At 38.0% G+C, this 24,251-nt stretch overlaps 1 protein-coding gene across 1 annotated transcript; it reads left to right on the forward strand.

The window, feature by feature from the left end:
• Window positions 1-4,345: 4,345 nt before the first annotated feature.
• On the forward strand, window positions 4,346-8,408 carry LOC142151282 (olfactory receptor 4E2-like). Its single transcript, XM_075206813.1, has 2 exons — window positions 4,346-5,319; window positions 8,366-8,408. The coding sequence occupies exons 1-2, from the start codon at window positions 4,346-4,348 to the stop codon at window positions 8,406-8,408; spliced, it is 1,017 nt and encodes a 338-aa protein (XP_075062914.1).
• The last annotated feature ends 15,843 nt before the right edge of the window (window positions 8,409-24,251 follow it).

Here is a 24,251-nt window from a genome sequence, read left to right on the forward strand (position 1 = left end):
TATGTGGAATGGAACACATCTCAAGATTAATCTGTGTGTGTATACTTATGTCCCACAGTAGTGCAGAGATGTGGCTTGACAGTGTTAGCAGTAAAAGATAAAGTATCAATACCCTAATTGTTCACAAAAAGTTGCATTTTCAATATAAAATGTAATTAAATACAAATACCTTCACATCTGTTGTTTACCCCTTAAAAATCAAATGAGAATATTTTTCCTGTAGATTTATGTTTTTACAAAAATGAATTTTGCTCTTTGTGGGGCTGAGTATGTAGAGATAACTAGGACTAAACTTTTCTCTCACATCGGATGTCTGTGGCTGTGTGGTCAGTGTTATATACCAGTGTTGTAGAAGTAGTGGTTTCCATTAATGCAAAAGACACTAGATTTATGCAGGGGTGTAGGAATGAAAATTTTCAAGGGGGGGCAAAAGGCCAAGGACTACTATAGAGCTTGGAGACCCATTTTCTCACGTTTGGTATCTCATTTTATGACAGCAGTAACAGTGACTGTAGAAGTACAAAGACTTCCAATCCTATCTTAATTTTTGTCAGTATATCAGGGGTTGGCCAACCCCAGTTTCACTATTTATTTTAGTATAAAAATGTGTTTATATATTATTATATAAATATTATTATTAATGTTAACTACCAATTAGTACAATAGCTGTTAGAGACATCGATAAATTCAATTGTTCATCCTAAACATTTTCATTTGTCATAGTCCTTAACCTAGTTTTTATTCAGATTTTATTGACTGCATAATCTGATTTGATTGGAAGCATTTTAAATCTATAGTCAATGCCTCACTGGTTATGGTATGGGCTATTCATTTAAATTGCTATATCTCATGTTTGTCACTGGACACACCACACAAAATCCAGGTAAACGTAAAGTGTATAGTTGTTCATCATCAAAACAGGTTATTCATTAAGTGTTTATAAACGAAACACTTGTTAAACAAACAAATCAATAAATTTGTATTAAATCTACACCATGACTTCATAAAATAGCATGAAGGCTTTTGTAAAGAAGTTCTTGGGGGGCAAAACACAGTCTTTGCCCATCCAACAGAAATCATGGGGGGCAACAGCCCCCTCCCCCGGTTCCTACACCACTGGATTTGTGTTTGTAAGGGATTTTGAATTTTCCTTTACTTATTTACTTTCATTTATTTATACTTCAGAAAATTCTCTACTATGATACCCATTTTAGGACATAGCCATCCCTCCACTAAACACATGCCTAAATGCTCCCTGACCTAAATCTCTAACTACCCTCATACTGTACTCCTTTAGGTATGCACTATGCATACTCATGTTTGAATCATCTCATAAGAGTTAGAGGTGAGGGATACACCAAAGGTTAGGTTAGGATTAGACTTTGGGATTATTTTCCCAGTTATTGGCTTTTCCCTGTGGTCAACAATTAGGACTAACGTTAAAGCTATATATATACTTTTCTTAAGCACAACCTTACTCCTACCCCAAATACCATGCTGTACAAAATTATGTTCATGTAATATGATGTGACTTGTTTTTCTGTACACTTACATGGAAAACATACAGAGTAAAATTACGTTACTGCACCCAAAGTTGAACAATGTACACGTTTTCAGTAGAAGTCTGATGTTAATCTTCACTACCAGTTTCAAATCAGCATGCACTTTATGTGTTAACAGATCTGGGGGTAAATGTATTAAGTTCCGGGTTCTTCAACACCCGCGAGTTCGGCATCTTCGGCGTTTAAAATTTAAAGCGGCGCTGCCTTGTAAAGGGAAGTTTCCCTTTACAAGGCAGCGCCGCTTTAAATTTAAACGCCGAAGACGCCGAACTCGCGGGTGTTGAAGAACCCGGAGCTTAATACATTTACTCCCTGGCCTTCAAACTATTAATATATTCTTTATTATTATAATACGAATACAAAATCTGAACTAAGAGTAAATAACTGGATGCAAATGAGTAAGAACAAGAGCAAGAGGCACTGTTTCTTACAGTATAACCATACTATAATGGGAAACATGGGAGCTACTGTATACAGCAATCTGTAGGAATAAATTGGGTTAATTTCCAGGAAATATTTTCCCCATGGACTTATTCAGAAAATAAAACAGGTGCATGCTCGGAATGTGCAGCAAATTGATCTCATATAGGATGATGGGAAGTATGCTGTTTGTGCAATAGGATTTTGATTTGTGACATTGAAGTTACATGGCTCTGAACAGGTAAGGATAGAAATAGCATAAACCTTCAGTTTAAACTTACCTGATAGTGGATGTTCGTTCTCTGACTCTAAAGTAAAATAGAAACTACTATAGGCACAGAAATGTTTATGTTGTGACTTTTTTCACATGTTACTAATGTTTTAGCAAATGTTATACATTAAAATATAATTGAAACTCTAGTAAAATATTTTATTGTTTTTTTTGGCTGATTAGGCTTCTTTAGCAGAACAATTAGGCAATTTAATGCATCATCTTTGCATTAATGCAATTTTATCAATGAGGCATACAATTATTATTGTGCGTGGGTGGTACACTGCAGTGGACAGAGCACTAACTAGGGTTATCTACTATCAATACATTTACAGTCAGTAAAAACAAAGCTCATTTTTTTTTAACAAAAATGTTGTCAGTCAACCTGACACTACAGTAATTCACACACATACATCAATAATTTACATTCCCTGATCATCTTGTTGTTGCAGATCCTTCTTGTACTTTCAGTTCTGTTCAGATTTTGATAGAGACAAAACATTAGCTGTCTGTACATTTTCAGTATATTATCAGTAAAAATAGTTTGAATTGACGTGGTGCTAAGAGGAAGCATAAAGCATGTAGAACAGGGGTTTTCCACCTTTTTAACTCTCAGATTTAAAAAAATCGAAAGTCTACTTGACAAAGTATTTTCTACATCTACAGTAGTAAAAGCTGCTAGTAATGCACTTATACACACATCTTTAAGCACATGACATAATTTTGTATGCACACATTTTAGTCCATCCAAAAGGGAGATTTATACAGGCCAATTTTTGTACCTAGGCAAGCTTCCCTGATTTATACCTATGCAGTTCCCAGCCCTTTCTCCTCTACCTATGCACACAACTGTCATCCACAGTGCAGACCCCTTCCTTCCCCCATCCATTCCATTACATATACTGCGTATATTGTAGTGAAGCTCCTATGCTGATTGGCAGACATATGGCCTTTAGTGACATAACTTACTTCATTATGCTGTTTCCATCACCAGAGAAGAATGATTACCTGCAGATGGGCTCGATGTCTAGCAGCCCCCCTGCATCAGTTTGTCTAAGAGTCACTGGAGTAGAGGATCTATGGATACCCTAGGAAGCTATAATTACATCATGTTACAAAGCATTGTTTATGCATATATCATATATCATATAGAGTTAAAACTACTTTGCCAACTCTGTTTAGCAGATGTAGAAAATGGTGTCATACACACTTATACATTATCTGGAGTCTAAACAAAGTTGGATTTCAATTATATTAAAAGAAAATAAAAGTTGCATTTTCTTTTCTTTTTTTTTTTAAAAAACACAACCTTAAACTTTAAAAAGTGACACAAATGTATATAATTGTGCGGTATCTATAGTAGAGATAGGTAGAAGAAATTAAACTGTGGTGTTATGTCAGGACTGTTTTTTAGCATCTTACACATCTTATGTCTTTGAAATTAAAACTGAATACACAGTGCTTACAGTACAATTTTGAGTGCAGATGTGACATTTGTTAAATAAAAACAGGTAGCACCATGCTTTTTTAAAAATAATGACATATAAAAGATAGTAACTTCTTTTCATGCATTTGATGTTTATAATTATTGTTTGCTCACAGATGTGATATCAGTTAAAAAGCAAACTTTGTTGAATGGATTTTTTTTCAAATTTAATATGAGTGTGTAGATCACATCACGTTGGCTGTAACCCCACCAGGTACTTCATTGTCAAACTGTTTTCTAGGAAAATACTTTAACATAATCTATAATAGAGATAACGTAATTTACTGTTTCTTCTTTGTTTTATATACATTATTTTGCCATTTGATATCTTTGCAATTCTTGAGTAATTATGCAGCTTGTAATGTAATTTAGTAAGAAGCATTGCTACAGGTATTCATAGTAATTTGAGGGCCCTTAAGTGTTTTTCACGTTTGGTTTGTTGTGGCTGAAAGGCTCAAAGTAATGTGCATGTGTCATTTCTCAATCTCAATGACTATGTAACAAGGTATACAACACTCTATATTGAATAAAACAACATTATAATGCTCTGAAACCCTTACTAAATATTTTCTTTTCAATTACACACTACAGTTGACATTTGTGACAATGGATTTGTTTAATAACATATCAGATTACATGGTTAACCCACAGAAATCCCATCCTTTGAGCACTACATCGGGGAGATTCAATGCAACGGAAGTGACAGAATTTGTTTTTGTGGTTTTTGCCTTTTCCCCCAGTCTCCAGTACGCTGTTTTCTCACTCTTCCTGATGTTATACACCTTGCTTCTGTGTGGGAATATTGTGATCATGTTGACCATCAGGGCAGATTATCGTCTCCATAACCCAATGTACTTTTTCCTTGGTAAACTGTCTTTCATTGATCTTTGCTACTCATCTGTAACTGTGCCAAACATGTTGTTAGATTTCTTTTCTAACAGGAAATCTATTTCATTTAATGGATGCATCACTCAACTGTACTTCTTCCACTTCTTTGCCTGTGCAGAATGTTTTATTTTTACAGCTATGGCTTATGATCGCTATGTAGCTATCTGCAAACCACTCCAGTATTCCAGCATTATGAGCAAACAGCTTTGTCTCTGGATGGTAGCAGTAATATGGGCTATTGGCTTTGTTCACTCCAACATCCAGACAACATTAACTATGGGGCTGCCATTCTGTGGTCCTAATGAAATTAACAGTTTCTTTTGTGACATTCCACCTCTAATAAGGCTGGCATGTACTGACACAACCATGATTGATGCAATGATAGTGACCAACAGTGGGATTGTTTCACTGGGCTGCTTTTTGGTTGTCCTAATATCATACATTGGCATTGGAAAGGCAATTTTTAAAATACGAAATGTTGAAAGTAGACGCAAAGCATTTTCAACTTGTGCTTCCCATCTTACGGTGGTAACATTGTTCTTCGGACCTTGTGTCTTCATTTACATGAGACCATCCAAAACCTTTCAAGCTGATGAAATGGTGACTGTGTTCTACACTATCATAGCACCAATGCTGAATCCAATTATCTATACCTTGAGGAATGAGGAAATGAAAACATCCATGAAAAAACTCTGGGGGAGAAAAATGAAATAAAATTAATGTGAAATGTTTTTTTACTACAAAAGCTCCATATCTGAATTTTTTTTTTTTGTTAGAGCCACAATGTGATCTTGGGATGAATTATTGTACAATGCATTGTAGATTTTTTATATATAAGCCAATTGATGGACACTACAGGAAATATCTCAAAAGTTGACATTGCTAATACAAGAGAACAATAGTTTGCATTTAAGTAGCAGAGCAGGTGTAAAAGCAGTCTCATTTTCAATTTAAATGTTGCAAGATGCTTTTTGCACTAGGTAAACTTGTCATTTAGTTTTCAATCGCCTTCTAATGAAGATATGAAATGAAAAATTGCTCCTTAATATTGTATTACTATTTCTTGTTTTTGCACTGATATCATGTTGAATGCTTTTTTAATCTTATTTTTATGTAAGTTTTAAGCTTCTAATTATAAATTTGATCCGCTGCAAAATAAATTACTGTTGTTGAGTTTTATTTGGTACAATGTCCTGTTTATTATCTACCCACTATTTTTCCTCAATGAATAACACACAAAAATGCATATAATCAAATACATTTGCTACAGCACTGGGAAGTTATCAGCAGTAAAACACCACATATAATTAACTAACTCACATAGAAGCCAAGCACAATTTTAATATTTCTGCAGTAGAAAGTTATCTAGTAATGTTTAGTGAATACAGAATGAACGCAAAGCATTCCATACATTACACTCAATTAGCACAACTTGTGATGGATAGGTATTTTATAACCGTGCACTATTCTACATATAAAAAAACATATTATACCAAAGGTGCTTTAAATTAATAATATTAATAATAACAATAATAATAATTTTATATAGCACTTTTCTCCCAATAGGACTCAAAGCACTTTACATTTGCAGAATAAAAAAACATGATACAAAATAAATATATAGAAGATTAACAGAAAACAGTGACGAGAGCTAAGCATTTGAGCAGTATGAAAACAGAGGTGTATTAATGAAATGTTTGAGTTACCAGGTATGACTTGAGTATGTGTGAAGATCTCTAGAGTGGAGGCCTCTTAGAATGAGTGAGGCAGTGAGTTCCAATGAGTAGAAGCTACAAATCTAAAATCTCGAGCCCTAAATGAAGTACAGCGGATTCAAGGTACTGTTAGTAGTCCTTTATTAAAGTGAGCAAGTGGGAGTATAGGGAATCAGATGCTTCAAATACCTATGACCCTAATTATATAGGGTTTTGAAAGTCATTAAGCCAATCTTGAAACACATTCACCAACTTAAGGGCAGCCAGTGAAGAGAATGGAGAACAAGTATTATGGGATATGTTATTTTATTAACTGCAACAAGGATAATATACGTAAACAGTATGATAACAAGTTCAGTTTTGGTGACATGAATAAGACCTTTATTTTATTTATACATTCACTTTGTATTACTTTACCAGCTGGGAAAGACTTAGGACTAGATTTACTAAGCTGCGGGTTTGAAAAAGTGGGGATGTTGCCTATAGCAACCAATCAGATACTAGCTTTCATTTATTTAGTACCTTCTACAAAATGATAGCTAGAATCTGATTGGTTGCTATAGGCAACATCCCCACTTTTTCAAACCCGCAGCTTAGTAAATCTAGCCCTTAGGGTTTTCTGGATAAGTATTTTTAAAAATTAATAAATAAATACTGTAATTCATTAATAATGAACTTAAGATTTCTACAATGAATTATATATATATATATATATATATATATATATATATATATATATATATATATATATATAAATATATATATATATAAATATATATATATATATATATATATATATATATATATATATATATATATATATATATATATAACTAATATGATGTTGCATATTGCTGCTAATAGACATTTGAAATGACCTTAATCCTAATCTAATCATACTATCTACAGAACGGTTGAAATTCCACACCTCAGGTAAGGTACAACATCAGTAAGTCATTGAGAAGGATGGGAAACCACTCAAATGTTTTAGGTGTGACATCTATCTATCTATCTATCTATCTATCTATTTATCTATCTATCGCAACAACTGCACATACTACAGAGCACTTCTTGCACCAGTGTCAGACACAGTTGTAATTTTCCGAACTTACAGTGTAGCAAGTTATCTGGTTAGAATTGTTTTCATGATGACTGTTTTTTGTAAGTCCTTCTATTTAACATACAACTTCAACAAGAAAGAAGAGCTAAAAAACATACAGTAACATATCAAAACTATTAACAGACTGAGGGATATGTGCTCATTGGTAAATAAACACACTTGAAAGAAGGTTTATTACTCCTACAATAATTTTGTCTCATTTTACCCAGTTAGACTGGGTACACACTACTGTGGTTTCAGCTGATTATCGGACCAATCACGATAAACAAATGATTGTCCCGATATCACAGAAGTGTGTACGCTGTAACAATAAACAATTATTATTCCAAAGCCCATCTTCTCATTGAACAAGATTTTTAAACTGAACTAAATATCTAGTTCAAAGATGGAACGATGTTGTTCCAATTCTGTAGTGTGTATACACTCACGACTGTCTTTGCAGCCAGCATCTTTACATGGTGTTCCTACTGAAATATTGCTAAATAGTAATAGCTACATTCTGTCTCTAAATAAAAACACTTTTATATTTCATCCACTTTAACTACAATGTATATGCTCTTATGTTCTTCTTACAAACCCAATATTAAATAAGAGTGATTATGTCAGAGATACGGTCCAAGGCATTAGATTGAAACTAACAGAACACAGATCAAAAGTCTATCTAAAGACTGGACCTGATGATAAATATATATTTTCATCATTAATTTGACTATATGTCATCAAATCAATATCCCTGCTCATCACAAGTCAGTGTACGACAGTGTAGTAACTGCTACATCCGGGTGCATACTGTACCAGTTTGACTGTGACTGTTAAATCTTATCAAGAACATTTTCGTATATTTCAACTATACGAAAATATTGAACTTTGGATTTTATTAATATCTCTGTGAATTACTATCTCTGTTTACAATCCAATTCAGTCTCCTGCCTCCATGCCATATTGAACTAGTGTCAAGTCTTGACCACTAAAACATTTTCCTATATATATCCCTGTTTCAGTTTTATAACACTTTCATTCATTGAAAGTGAAGTGAGGACATTGAACTGGATTAATACATAATAAATAACAGTGTTAGTACAGACAGAGGAAGATATACAAAGACAGCACAGTCTCTCTTTATATTCAAAAGCAAAATCACATAACTTATAAAACCCAGATTTCAAACAACCTCATAAACGCAGTGTTTATTGCCATCTGCTTCTTTTGGGTGAACAAAATTGTTACTACATCTATTCATCTAAAACATATTCACTTGGATTTGCAGAGTCCCAATCTTTTCAGCTTATGGTTATGACAGATGAAGAGCACAGATCTGATGGTAAATTGTGTAAACCGTGTATAGTGTGTACACATGAATCAGCATGCTGATCAGGACTTATTTTTGCTGGTGAAATCCCTAAAACTGACACATCATTAGAATTTTCATGTAGTGTGTACCCAGTCTTAGAGTACTTTATCATGGAAACTACATAATAAAAGGACAAATTAGGTATTTCTCTATTTTATCACCAGTAAGTACATAGAAAGATTCAGCTCTATGTCACAAAACATATTGTATTCCTATTTCACATTAATTATCAAGTAATTCCCAGTTATCAATAAGAAAGCCCTTATGATTGCAAGATTTGCTTCCTAGCATTTACTGTACAGTACAACATCTGATTCCTAGTTTTTGAACAGGTATCCACTGGAGTTTGACTTGCGCTTAAAAACACAAGTAAAAATGCCAGTAAGACTCTAAATTAAAAGTAAATGTGTTTGACATGTGGTTGTTAACAAGTGGTTTTACTTGCTTTCTGGAGGAAATTGGAAGTCCCTACATTGAATGGAGCAAGACATGTTTGGGAAACTATGTCCCAACGCACCTGAACACCAGTAAAAATGCAACCAGGTGTGCTGACATTGGAAACAATGGATTTCAATGTCAGACACTTTTATATGTATTCTACTATAAGATTTAAAAATGTTGTCCCAAAATATGTATTTCTAACGCATTTCTGCCATAATAACAGTGAAGCCTTGCGTTTCTAATATATTTCAATTCATAAAGGCCAATCTTTATACAATGTTTAAATATGCATGTAATTTACCACCAATGGGAATGAGACGTGACTAGTTTCTTCACCCTGTGTTCTATAATAATTGTGTGGACACTGGATTGGAAAATATTGTACATACAAAACTGTTAATTCTACTGATATGAACATCCATCTCCTCCTCTTCTCACTACTAGCAATTACAAATTAGTTGGCTGGCTAGGAACATGCTAATCCTAAGTTTGAACGGCATGTGATGGAAGACCCACTGTAATTAAAAACACAAATTGATAACACAGGGGTATTCTGAAGACAGTGCATAGGTCCTTATATACGTTTTGTTAACCAGTCTCTGACAAACTAGGGGGCTCATGTAAAGTTAGATGAATTTGCACCCTGAACGTAAACAGAAGATACATTACAATATGTTTGCCATATTTGCTTGGATAGGCTAATGGCTGTTTTTATCATTCGAGCTAAACAAACTACTGATTAGTGGTGCCTGATGTTTTCAATTAACAGTAAGTGTCAGTCTGGACCTGTTTTTTTGAGGGGGGTCTTGCACTCCTCTTTTCAACTAAAACTGAACCTTTGTGTCCTCTGCAATGACTGTTATTAGTATGATTACTGGAATGAGAGGATGATCTTGTAAAATATGGCAATCATGCACTTTAAACATGTAGACTGTCTTCAATCTCTTCCACACAACTGGACAGCATAGTGTCTGATGTAACTAAACAAGTCACGCTGTTGCTCTTAAACCAAGGATTTTAAAGTGTGGTACAACGGTTTTAGATTTTGTTTACGGTTAATCAGTGAGAAGATGTGTAAATATAGACAAGCAAAACTGGTGTTTTTTGGCCATTTGATGCAGTTTGTCCGTTATGTATTCCTTTAGAACTGGTGCAGGTCATAAGAGTTTATCATGTAGCCATTCTGTACAATATGCTCATTGGCACTATCCACACTGCATCATATCGCTGATCAGTAAATCTTTCCTAATTTGCTATGCGACCAGTTTGCTTAATTTGTTCAGAATCAATTTATCGATCTGCCAATTAAAATAGCATTTCCTACAGATTTGTACAGACCCAAATCTTTCACACTCTCTGGTGTGAGTTATGGTAAAAAAAATCGTAAAAAAATAACAATGAAAAATACACTGGAGACACTGGCTTGAATCCGAATGTGAAACTGTTAACTTGTCAAAGTCACTTTGTCTCCCTGTGTCCCAGGCATCAAAAAATAGTTTAGAAACTGAACTCGCCATAGTGGTTATGTTACCCAAACACTAAGAAGGATAAAAGAGGGCAGGTAAGGCATTATTCCAAAGGCATATAAGTGCCCAGATTGAGGTAAAGTAAAAATGAAGTTAGGTACCCTGCAAGAGTTAATAATGCAAGGTTTGCTATTTACAGTTTGTCTGTCAATTAGAAAGGATTTTAGAGGACGGCTTGAGCTGGGGAGGTTTTATAAACTTAGGCATAGGCTGTTTTTTTTCTCTTTCACTGGAAATTTCCAGTAGGTATACTGCTGCTGTGGCATTTCCTGTAAAGTGAGTTGTGATTTAGCTGGTACTTTTTTGACTAGATTTTTCTTTTTGTATTTGCTGTCCCCTCCACTTTTTGTTCCTTTTGCGTTTTCTGGTCTGCTTTCTGTTCTTTCCATCCCACTTTGCCTTTCACTCAATACTGTCTTTCTCTTTTTTCTCCCATCTTCACCTCTTTTTCCTTTGTTACTATTCACCCTCCTCCTTACTTTTAACCATGTTTAGACAGAAGCAGCTACATATTCTGCCTCATCTCCTTATAGAGACATTGGCCACATCCCTTTCCTCAGTGCCGCAACACGCCCACTCCCAGGCTGCGCTGATGGCTCTGCATCTGCCCTTCCCCTCTCATCCTTCTGCTAACAAGCGAGCGACGGCCGCTCTGTGATCCATCTCTCGCTCCAGGCCAGTGTGGGCATGGCGGCTTCAATTGCCAGTCACTGCCCTACCATTCCCTTCTGCTTTGCCCTCCTTTTCCACCCTGTTTCACCCTGCGATGTCTGCTGTGCCCAGCAGCGCCATTGCTAGTGCAAAACTGCCTCCACTCCTTGCTGTTTTCATCCCAGCCACAGCTCATCTCCCCAGGATCTATTCATCATGCCCCCCCTTCCATCTCCTCCCCCTTGCCACTCCTCATATCCCAGTCACTTTCCATCTCGGCTCCCTCGGTCCCTCCTTAGCTGGCCATTCTTCTTCCTCTGCTCAATTTGGTCCTTCTCAGTAGACTGCAGCCTTTAACACACCACAGCTCCTGATGTCCCTTGACCTCCAGAGCATGCCTCCCCTGCGTGGCGGGCAACTTTTGGGACAGTTCCTCCACCCAATATTTCCCAGTTCCCCCTCTCAGGGTGGCGGCGCCAGCCTTCTCTGCTATGTCACCTGTGGAGTTATTCTAACCCATCCCTGGATTCCTGGTGTTTATCTCCCCAGTTACAAATTTACTGTGTTCCCATCACACATCTCCAGTGGCTGGGACTTTCATTCAGCTGGTGCACATACAGCCCTGGTCCTACCAGCTTTGGCTACGCCTTTCCCACTCCAGTCTTGGTTTCTCCATTTGCTCAGCTCTTCTCATTTCCTTGCCACGCTTTTCCTCATCCAGGCACAGCTGACCATCCAGTGCCCGGGGCCCAGTAAATCCAGTCTTCCCCCGCCCTGTCTGCCCATTCTAGTGATATCCTCCACCCTTCCTGCATGGCTTCCGCTCCTCACACATCCCCTGTTGGTTTTCCCTAGCCTGGCCTTTCAAGACTGTGGCTGCCTTCTCTAAGATGTGGGAGGCTGCTAGGTCTAGTATGGGGTCCCTTCTGGCGCAATACACACGCCCTGATGGGATGGTGGGCTTGGACCATTTATATTTTCTGCCCTTAGGTACTCTGACGATGCTTAATCATGCCTTCCCTAGATGACTACATACATGCAAGGTTCGTATGTACCTTTACCAACATTTCCTTAAGGTAGTGGAAGCTATATGAAATAGTTAATACTAGATACAGGCACGCTTATAACCTGCGCACAATTATTTAGCTTCCCGATGATTGGTTGATACGAGTTTATATGTCCAGCTACTTCAGCATTGGTTTTTGCCTTTGCGAAGCATTATGGCATTGACCCACAAGTTGGCGGGTGCGCTGGAGATCTCATGTCCTCAATTTCTATGGCTGCAGGAATGGAAAAATGATTTATGGGTTGGAACTGACTGGAATTATATCTTAGTAGTGCAAGTTACAATGTGTCTTCAGTCCACAAGGGATAGTAATGATTTCCAATATCCATATCAGAGAGCTCATTCATTGTACCTTTGGTATATCTTTCATTGGCAGTATGGAATTACACAGCTGTGATGAATAGCTAGTCTCTCATTGCTACCCACCACTCAGTAGCTTGCTAGTTTTCAGAAGTAACTAGTCAAAAGCTCAAAAACTATTCTGTATTTACTTATTAGCAGTGTGAAGAAATATAGTATATTTAATGATTGATTGTTATTTTCTGTTGAATTTATGTATAACAGTGTAAATATTTTATGCAACCTTCCAAAGTGTATTTTGTTAACTGACCTGAGTATGACCTAGGCAAGTGTCAATGGTCTTTTGAAAGTAGCCAGGCCCAGAGACAGATCTGGGAGTAATTTGTCTATGCAGAAGAGTTGGACTTAGCCAGGCAGAAAAAGAAGAGGTGAGAGACTCTCTGATGTGCTCAAACATATATCTAAGTGATAGATTATTTACTTAGGAAAGCTCTGTGACATTTGGCAGATCAATCTGTCTTTTTTGACAAAATAAATTCCTAAGGTGGGGGGTGAAGTGCCAACAAGAAATGGTTTAAAAATCCCTTTTTTTTAGACATCAGATTGTCAATTTCTTTGAGGAGGGTCTACCAAAACTGAAATGTGACATTTTTCTCAATGTGTACTCCTCACACGCCAATTCCTGAACTTGTAAGTAGGGATTCTGGTTTATTTACTATTTTATTTTCTGAAACTCATTTGTGCAACCTATTGTATGTCTGTTTATTACCTTTTTGTAAATAAGCCTTGGAAACATTTTTCAGATTAAACATATTTTATCTACCGTACTCTCCGTGATTCTTTGTGAATATACTAAGCCGAGGGAGGCTCATGCTACATAAGTATGTGATTTAAATGTGAAACATTAAAAAGTGGCTCTGGTGAACGTAAGGACACCATAATAAATCATTCATGGTGGAAGAAAAGGTATATTCATTGTTAATTAACTAAGGTAACACCAGTCATGGCCAGCTGTTCAGATTGCTGAATCTGGCACAGACTGAGCGTTTATGACAAGCAGACTGTGTTATCTTGTAATTCTATAAACAAGGGACATAAACAATGGCTCCCTTGTTGGTGCTATTCAATTTGTATGCGGAATTGGCCCGGTATGATGTGATATTGGTGTTTTTTTTATTAAACTTCTGTCACCCAACGTAAAAACTCACAACTATCCAGCGATTTTGTGATTGCAGAGCGTAGATAGATTTTTTTAATTGGTGATTGCCATAGTGCTTAATTCAGTCTTTTAACCTATACTGCTTTCTAATTTGGGGGTGTAATAGGATCCAGAGATCCGCCATAATAATGATACAATGCCTTTGATGTTATTAATAACTATCTCATTAATTATTGGAATATAATGCAATTTGCATCTTTTTCGCTATTTTAGTCACGTCGAATAATACGCACCCGTGACATACCCGTACCATGCCAACCATAAACAAGGTATCCCAGTTGTTATGCTTGCGCATCCTAACTAGAAATCCGTAAGAGCGACTTACGCGATCCCTGTGTTTGACAAGGCTATATATATATCACTAAGCGTTACACACATCTATTGACCTCCACTGTCAAATAGCCCACCATTATGTGTTAATCGCTAATTAAATACCAATCTATCATTTACCTCACTATACTGCATTATCTACTGTATATAAACATCCATTCATCCTATTCATTCCAGTTATTTAAACATACAAAACAGGCACAAAGATACAAGTATTTTACTTTACAAAGATAATCAAACATACGATACATAAATGCATACATACAATACAGATAATACATTATAGATTCAACAGACAATGCTAAAATTCCAGAAGTAAGTATATAATATCCTATTCTGTTGTGTGTATATATATATTTATATGTACTAGTGTATATGCTGTAAGAGAGAAATATATAGGAGTGTATGGTCAGTATTGCTCTTTTGTGTAGTGTGTGTATAGATGTAACAAGAGAAAGAGAGAGCATTTATGAAGAGAATGTGTTTTAAGAAAGCAGATGTTCGTGTATGTATAAATGTGTAAGCAAGCACATGTTAGTGCATGTTTAAACGTGTAAATAAGCACATGTTCGTGCATGTTTAAATTAGAGATGGGCGAGCTCGGTTCCTTGGAAACCGAACCCATCCGAACTTCGGGGGTACCTTCCCGCTTTTTCGGAATCGAAAACGAGGCAAAACGTCATTGTGATGTCGTCAGATCTCGGATCTCGCAAGTTTTGTAATCTATAAATACCGCCCTCCACTGCAATCTAGCGCCATTTCAGAGAGGGACACAGAAGGGGTAGCATAGAGTGTAGAGCAGCTGGGCAGACAAAGTTAGAGAATTGAAAGAGGAGGGTGGTAGCAGTGTAATCAAAGTAATCCGGTAAAGTAATCAGTGACATTCAGGAGAGCTCCATAGCTCCAGTGTTAAATCTCATTACAGAAAAATACAAATAATAGTGCTTACAGGGTTGATTTAATTCTGCAGTCCAATTCTACAGTGTTATATAGGTAAGACACAGAAAGGAGAGCTCTATTGGTAATTCTCATTGCAGAAATACAACTACTAGTCCTTGCAGACTTTTCTTCTAAATTTGCACAAAAAAGTGTATGGTGTTATATACACCCAAAGAGAAGAGCTCCATTGCTCCATTGCTAATTGTCATTGCTGAAATACAAGTACTAGGCCTTGCAGGCTTTTCTTCTGATTTTTCTTTTCTGCCACTGCTGTGTGCCAATGTGTCCTAGATGTGGTAGGAACTGCCGTGTGTTTGAGTCATTGCTCTGTCGCTTAGTATCCATCCACGTCGCTGCAGTATTTGTCCGAAAGTGTATGAAAATAATAATGTGACCTATGAGGTGGTCAAAATTGACTGCAAATGACTTGAAATTAGTGTTATTGAGGTTAATAATAATGTAGGATCAAAAAAAGAGCAAAATTATGTGATTTTAGCATATTTTAGCAATTTTTCTAAAAATACAATACAAAACCAAAACCAAAACCAAAAAGCACTTGGGTGGTTTTGACAAAACCAAAACCAAAACACAAAGCTAATCCAGATCCAAAACCAAAACCACTTCACAGTGGTCGGTGAGCATCTCTAGTTTAAATGTGTAAGCAAGAGAGAGAGAAAGATATGAGATAAATGAGAGAGTGCATAATGCATGTGTGTGTGCACCATGTGGTCCTGCCTAGAGAGAAAGAGACGGGATGGGAATCCATTGTAGTGTAGATAGCAAGCATTCCTGAGAAGTTAGCCTTTGTAAAGTATATGTGAAAAGGTTACTTAAAGATTCAGAAAAACTTTAAGTTGCAATCAGTTTATATAATGTAAATAAGCAGATAAAGATTCATAGGAAAGTTAATGAAAATAGATATAAAACGGATAAAGATTCATAGTAAAGTTAATAGAAATAGATGGACATAAGACATAAGAAGATATACAGACAGATATAAGAAGATAAAAGTTGCAGACAGATAAGGTATAAGCTTACTGTGGAGTGTGTGTGCCCTGTGGGCTCCAGGTGTAAGAGAAGTCCCGAACTTCCAAGTGTGTATGTGGTGTGACCAAAAGAGGACGTGTGTGTCTGTTTCAGTGGCTTATAAATAGAGATGCTCACTGACCCCCGTGTTCTGGTTTTGTTTTTGGTTTTGGATCTGGATTACCGTCGTGTTTTGGTTTTGGTTTTGGTTTTGCCAAATCGCCATTGCGTGTTTTGGTTTTGGTTTTGTTTGGTTTTGTTTTGCTATTTTGTTGAAAAATCAATGTTTTTGGTCATAAAGTAACCAAATTTAGTGCTCCACCTGTTTCTTGGATAAGTAAGGTAATTCTAAAGTTAATAAATTAGGAAGAAAACAGTTTAATCCCTGGTAGGCCGTCCTTAATTCTGCACACGAACCTGATTGTTTTCCTCACCATCTTAGCCTATTGGCAATGCAGCCATTGTCTTTTGGTGTATATTACACTCTACACTTCTAGTTAAATATCTAAAGAAATGGACAAAGGCAGTTTGGTTCCTGTCTCTATAGCCCCCCCCGCCCTCCACTTGTAGTTGAATAGAAAAAAAGCAGCCTGGATAGACTGAACAATATAAAAAAAAAATGGACCAAGGTAGTTTGGTGGCTGTCTCTGACCTCCCCGCCCTCCACTTGTAGTTGAACAGAAAAAAAGCAGCCTGCATAGACTGTAGATCTAGAATATACAAAGAAATGGACAAAGTCAGTTTGGTATCTGTCTGCATCAGCCCCCCCCATCCACTTGTAGTAAAATAGATCAAAAGCAGCCTGCATAGACTGTAAAACTAGAATATACAAAGAAGTGGACAAAGACAGTTTGGTATCTGTCTGCATCAGATCCCCTCTCCACTAGGAGTAAAATAGAAAACTATTCAGCCGTTATATAATCTAGAATATAAATAGAAATTGAGAAAGGCAATTTGGTATCTGTCTGCATCATAATCATCAACATCATCATTAGCGCCCTCGTCGCCTACACAAATCTCCCCCTCATCCTCTTCTAATTCCAAAGTGGCATCCTCAATTTGTGTATCACCGGCTACACTCGGGCTGTTACGGCACACATCAACAGAACTGCTGAAAGGGCCCCTCTTTATGGGTACACTAACAGAATGCTCACGATTAGACATCCCACTGTTGGATGGACTCTCCATAAGGGATTGGTGTAATTTCTGATTCAGAGCAAACATTATACTCTAATGCCTTACTGTTATCTTGCAGCTCGGCTTTGACGCGTAACAGTGGTTGTGCACCACTTGTAGGCTCGGTAACATTTTTGGATCTGCCACTAATAGAGAAAGGCGAAGACCTCATTCTCTTTTTGCCACTGCGTGTGTAGAATGACATGTTGGCAAAAAATTTTATCGGCAGTTAACTTTTCCTCAGTTACACTTCTTTTTCGCTTCAACACGGTAAATTTTTTTGTGGTGTGTGTTTTTTTGTCTGATTTCAAAAGACGGTGTAGTTTGACATCGCCTTTCCTAGATGACGTACTGGGAACACTACCATCAGGACTGGTGACAGAACCTGGTTGCTGATTATGCTCATATGTGGACTGCTTTGAATCCATTATAATGAGGCCAAAGCACTTGTAGTGCTACAAATTGTTTTTTATACTGCTGACAAATCTGACTTTTGACAGCCAGAACAATTAATGCAAAATAATGGGAATCACCCCAAAAGCACTTGGAGTGCCAGAAATTGAACAAAAATGCTCCCCTATCCTCCTCTTACTGCTGTAACAACTGGAATTAAGATTAGAATGGTATTGAATAGAAACAATAATGTGTCCAATTACTGCTCTGTCCCTGCGCTGATATAGCCTGTGTGACCTAACTCTGCTCTCTCCCTCTGTCAAATGGCGATGGATTGCTGTGGAGGCTGGTATTTATGCTTTTCAAATCTCGAGAGAACCGAGCTCAGAAATATAAATACGTCACAATGACGTTTTGCCTCGATTTCGATTCCGAATGGGCGGGAGAGTACCGAGCCTGCTTGGCTCGGTACTCGGATAGGCTAAATTCGGTAGGATTCGGTTCTCAGGGAACCGAGTCCGCCCATCTCTACTTATCAACCTTTACCCAGAATGCATTGCTTCAGGTGGGAGTTGATTACCTCTGTGACACCCACACAACTGGACACTGTCTGCAATGATGCCTCACTGCTCTGTGTTTCTCAGCTATGACTTCCTGTCCTGAGAGCACATGTTTTCATTTGTTTGCAATGCTCTCTGCCAAATGCCACATCTAAGACAATTTCTTTGGTTGAAATGCTCTGGTTTCAGCCAGTTCATATCTTAATCTGCGCATAAGTTTGGCACATGTATACAGCAGTGGAATGCTAGCGGCCATTATGCGTGGCTCAAGCTCCGCCCACTGCGACTGCGTCATCAGTGGCGATATAGCAGATCCTTCACAGGGGGGCATGCTTATCTCAGTTTTACTTACCCTACACTGATTTCTAGTTTGAAGATATATGATCTCATACCTTTTAAACAACTAATATAACAAAGAGATTGTTCCAAGGTCCAGTTGTTCAATCACTACACTTTACACATCTAAATTTTAATTTAAACTTCGCTGGAACACCATCTTCCTTGAGATGATGTGAGTCCACATTTTACTGGAAAGAAATAGCTTAGTTTTTGCTCTTTTTCTCTCATGGTAAATGTACATTTCTGCATTTGGACTCATAAGTGTTGTGCACCACATTGTAACACTTGCCTGCTCTTCTGCTTCTGCTTTTGTGTATCTATACTGTTCTAGGTGGTAGCACCTCCCAGTGGTATAATATTACAACTATTTTAAATTTAAAATCTGGAAGTAGACTAGAACTATTGGATTTATAGTTAGATCTAGTGCAACGATACTTGCTGTCGGTTTACATTCTAAAAGTCCAAGAAAGATCATTTAGGCGTTGGGTTCCATCACTTTACATGCAGACCCGACCATATGTCCATCTGCCTTAAATAAGAAGTGTGTAAGTTTTAGTCCTCAAGGGGATGTCACTTTATTTGATACACATGACTTTTGCTCCCCTGACTATTTCATTTTGAGGCAATTTTATATATGGATCATTGATTTTATCGGCTCAGAACTATGGCACCCATTCGATGTGAAGTCCAGGGTGCTTGCAAGTTTTCCCTTGACTACCGCTACCGTTTGATTTTCTCACTGTTCATTTCTGAGGACATTTGGCCGGTAATTGTTGTGCATGTGCAAGCCTGGCACTTTCAAACTTCTCCTGGATTCACATTGGCTGACCGTAGGTAAGTTCACTTTTTAAGGCAACTCCTCCTGCCTTCCGTTGTCAGATCTTCAGGTCTCGCCCCCTGTGAGGACGCAGTTCTCTCTGACTCCTGTCATCTTCCATTGGTATCATTGTATTCGTGTTACCGGTTCCACAAATAAAAACCTGTGGAAAACCTGCAGCACATTGTGCATCATCATCGATCCTGCTCCCAGGCTATACTGCTGCTCAGGACCTCAACGCTTCATTTACCTGCAGTTTCCACCTCTCCATTGTAATCCTGTTACCTGTTCCATGATCAAGACCTGTGGCTAACCTACAGAGCATTGCGTGTCATCATCGTTCCTGTTTCTAGGCTAGGTTTCACTGTCCACCAGGATCTCAGCGCTTCTGTACTCTGCAACTCATTGCCTCTTCCTCTAGTTTGAGTCATCTACCTTTCGAACCTGATTGTGGCCTGTTCCACAGAACACTACGCATCTCCTTCGATCCTGTGCTCAAATACCTACTAGGATCTCCGTGTTCCTGCGCTCTGTTGCCATTCCATCTCGTTCCTCAGACCCATCTATAAAGGTCTGATTAGCTACATGCCTCCAGGGTTTTTATCGGTTTTTTACCATTTTACCTTCATGTGGGTTACTGTTTCCCTCTCCCCGCCCACTCCTCTCCTTGCTCTCTCCAGCCCAGGTTGACACAGACATTTTTTGCGTTAGGTTCACGCAATTGAAGGATCCGGATATGGGTGAGGGGCACACGTACATTTCTTGGGCATCCAGAAACCAGTTGACCCGTGATTGGTCTGCCTTATCCCACCCTGTGGAAGTACATTGGTTGGGTAAGTGGGGGGTTGCGCTGGCCTGCTTTTATGCTCAACATGTGTTAGAGGTTTAGGGCCTGAGTCATGAAGGAAAGTAAGGCAAAAAGTAGTGCTACATGTTACAATGTAAAGGGTGCAAATTATTTTATTATTTTGCACATAAGTTAAATACTGGCTGTTTAATCATGTAGCACAAAAATACTTGATAGCTTTATTTTCACATTGAAATGTAAAGTTGATCTAGGACATGCCCTATTCCAACTATAAATCTGGTCCCACATTTTAAATTTACCTCGTCGTCCAATGCAACATGGTATTGCCCAGGTGCAAAGTTACTCCTTTTTTGTGCTTTGCTCTCCTTAATGACTCAGGCCATTAGTGTACAGTGTAAAGAGTCATCAACAGTATACAGTTTATGAGTTTTAATGCACTAAATTAACAACAATGAATTTTTATATTTTTGAAAACAGCATTTTTAGACTCTGGGCCCCACAGCGTATGATCCCAGTAATAGTTGCAAGAGTGGCAACCACGGTGAATTAACATCCTACTTCCTCCCCTCTTGGCACATGGCTGGGATTGCAGTGTAACATAGTTGCACAAGTGGGGTTGTATTTAGGAGTTTTTAAAATTTACCTTTATATTAGCTGACTAAAAAAAGTCTCTCTATCTTGAACAGAAATTGCAGCAAATATTAAATCATCAATAATAGTTTTCAAGCCTGATTTTCCTTTATGCTTGTTGATATTAATCAGATATGTAAACCTATAGTTTAGTGCAAAGATAAACAGATCATTAAAAATGAGACAAAATAACAGCATGGGGAATTTTTCCCCCAAGGGAATCAACATCATAATTACATTACCATTGTCTTCTGTTGCTATATTACTCTCCTGGATATAAGAATTACTCCGTATAAAAGGCTACTTTTGACTGCATCATCTCATTTGCTTATTTGAGAGTTATTATTTTTTGTTGTATTGTTGTTAATATGCATTAACTCTAAACATTTATTAGGAAATTTGCCTATGCATGCCTTTTTGCAGTCATATGTACATATAAGTGATTAATACTGTATGTTCCTAATTTATTGTATGCATTACGCACTGCTTTACAAGATGGACAAAAATCCACAAAACACAGAATATAAGACACAGTGCTATGTATTTATCCCTGAACTAATGGTTTTCATCCCAAATGAAGAGTCTTTGTTCAAGTCTGAGACAGAGAAATGACAGTGATGACAGAAGCTAAACTGCTGAAACACTTTTTTGTAAAGGTAGTGTATAAAAATTAACTTGCATAATAATATTTAAGCCATGCTCATTTGTGTTATAAGAAGTATATGCAATAATTCCAGATTAGGCAACACACCTTCAGAGAGACTGTGCTTCAGAGAGGCACTTACCGTATATACTCGTGTATAAGCCGACTTTTTCAGCACATTTTTTATGCTGAAAAAGCCCCCCTTGGCTTATACACGAGTGAACTTACCTGTTCTCCGGTCCCTCAGCTCTTAACTTCCGCAGTGGAACGCAAACTTGCGTTCCAAATGCCGAACTTCCTGTCAGTGAAACGCACATGCCCCACCATTTTCTGTTTGTACTTTCTTGCCTAATGCTAAAGGTATCCGTCTGCATAGGAAGGGGAATAGGACTATTCAGCCACTGCACTTAAGCTCTGTTTACGCTTAAGCACTAGACGTGTGTCTGGACGCTTTGCGCTAACAGCTATTATTATTATTATTATCATTTATTTGTTAGGCGCCACAAGGTTTCCGCAGTGCCGCACATAGTACAAATAGTAGACTATACAGGGTATAACAGTACAGAACAATAAACAAAAAGTACCAATACTTCAGAAACTCCAGGTAGGCAGATGCAATAGACACGGAGCAGAAGAACGGGTGAGGAGACAGGAGGGAAGAGGGCCCTGCTCATTCGAGCTTACATTCTAAGGGAGGGTTGACAGACCAGGCACAAGAGGAGCCGGTTGAGGCAATGGGAGAGAGGGGAGAATGAGCGGAGGACATAGGGGTTAAGTGGATGGGTGGTAGGCTTTGAGAAAGAGGTGAGTTTTGAGTGCACGTTTGAAGGAGCACAGAGTGGGCGAGAGGCGGATGGAGCGAGGGAGGTCATTCCAGTGAAGGGGGGCTGCACGGGAAAAGTCCTGGCTATCAGACTTCATTAAAAACCGAGGCACAGAAAAGCAGCCAAATAAAACTGTTATGGCAAGTTGTTGCTTGTTCACAGTGTAAAACATGCTCTAAGGAAAGAACCTACTCTTCTTTTGAGTGTGTAAGTGTGAATTATCAGGAGTGTTTGCAATAGGGAGGAATCTTGTTCTTGTGGCTGCTCTGTTTTTCCTCCAGTTTATGTGCAGTTTGTTCCCCATGTTCAAACGCCCTTTCAGCAATTGTATATGAACAATGAGATTATAAATGTAGCTCTTGCTCCCCGTTGACAGCTTTTCTCTCTTTCTCTCTTTCTCAATTTAGGCTTACACTCGAGTCAATAAGTTTTCCCAGTTTTTTGTGGTAAAATTAGGTGCCTCGGCTAATTATCCGGTCGGCTTATACTCGAGTATATACGGTATTTTATATGACAGGCAGGTGGACGGAGTGCACAACAATCCAGGAGGGAAGGGGGCAATAGTTATATGTTATTAAACTAAAAATACTATATTTATTACACCTTGAAGGCTAGTTCATTTATTTCAAGTATTTAATAAGTATGTAATAAATGAGTGGACTCCATTCTATTATAGCAATCAGCCCATTTTTTAACCTCTTATTTATGTTACATACTTAAGTATGGGCTCTAAAATCACCTGAATATGTTGTAATATTTTAATCATTTGAGCAGATACTGATGTAATAAACAATATACTATGTACTATTAGGATGCAGTTAACAATATTTAATCATCATTAGAGTATTGTAATCAATAAAAAGAGTTGCTGCATGCACAAAAAAATCTATAGAAAAATCACAAAACCATAAACTATATTATATAGTAAAGTTGCTATTGCTACCAAACGCATCAATATAATATAATGCTTTAAATGACACTTTGACAGTTAACCTCCAACTATAGTTGCCGTTAAACACTTTGCCTAGCACAATTGCCGAATATTGTCAATTTGCTAGAATTGCACATTAATACATTTACCCCCATGTCTTTGTAATATGCACTAATTTAATCGCACTATGAAATGCCTTTATAACTGCATAAGTTATGTTAGAAATCTACGTAAGGGCGTATATTTGCCCCAGTAAGGTGTGGTACTGGCAGGGCCTGATCAAGCAACAGGCTGCATGCAGCCTGGGGAGCTGGGACCTGGAGCGGCGCAGCACTGGCAGCATTTAAGATTTTTTTTATTAATAATTATGTGCACATGGTGCTGCCCCTCCTCCACGCTGTCGCTCTCTAATCCCCTCTTCCCCGCTACTTCCCATTCCTCCCTTCTCCTCCCTCTTCACTGCCTGCTGAGCATGATGTCATCATCACGTCCTTAATGTGTTAGTGAGGAGCTGCATTGAGAGGAGCTGACTGCTGGCAGACGAGAAGAAGACGAAAGCCAGGTAAGCAGATTTGTGGTTATGCAGGTGGACAGCATGGAGCAAGGGGGACAAAGTGTGTTCTGAGGGGGACAGAGAATGTTCTGGGGAGAAGAGCGAGCAGAAAGGGGGACAGACTGTGTTCTGAGGGGGTCAAAGTGTGTTCTGATGGGGACAGAGAGTGTTCTGAGGGGGACAGTGTGCAGAAGGGGGACAGAGAGTGTTTTGAGGGGGATGGAGAGTGTTCTGAGGGGGACAGCATGCAGGAAGGTGGACAAAGT

The sequence above is a fragment of the Mixophyes fleayi genome, chromosome 1 (assembly GCF_038048845.1).
Source record: "Mixophyes fleayi isolate aMixFle1 chromosome 1, aMixFle1.hap1, whole genome shotgun sequence".
Lineage (NCBI taxonomy): Eukaryota > Metazoa > Chordata > Amphibia > Anura > Limnodynastidae > Mixophyes > Mixophyes fleayi.

Bases quoted from the DNA above. Each gene is read 5' to 3' on its own strand.
- LOC142151282 (XM_075206813.1), top strand. From the start codon at position 4,346: ATGGATTTGTTTAATAACATATCAGATTACATGGTTAACCCACAGAAA. The intron at 5,320-8,365 runs CTGGGGGAGAAA...AATTACTATCTC, and splicing joins AAAACATCCATGAAAAAACT to TGTTTACAATCCAATTCAGT.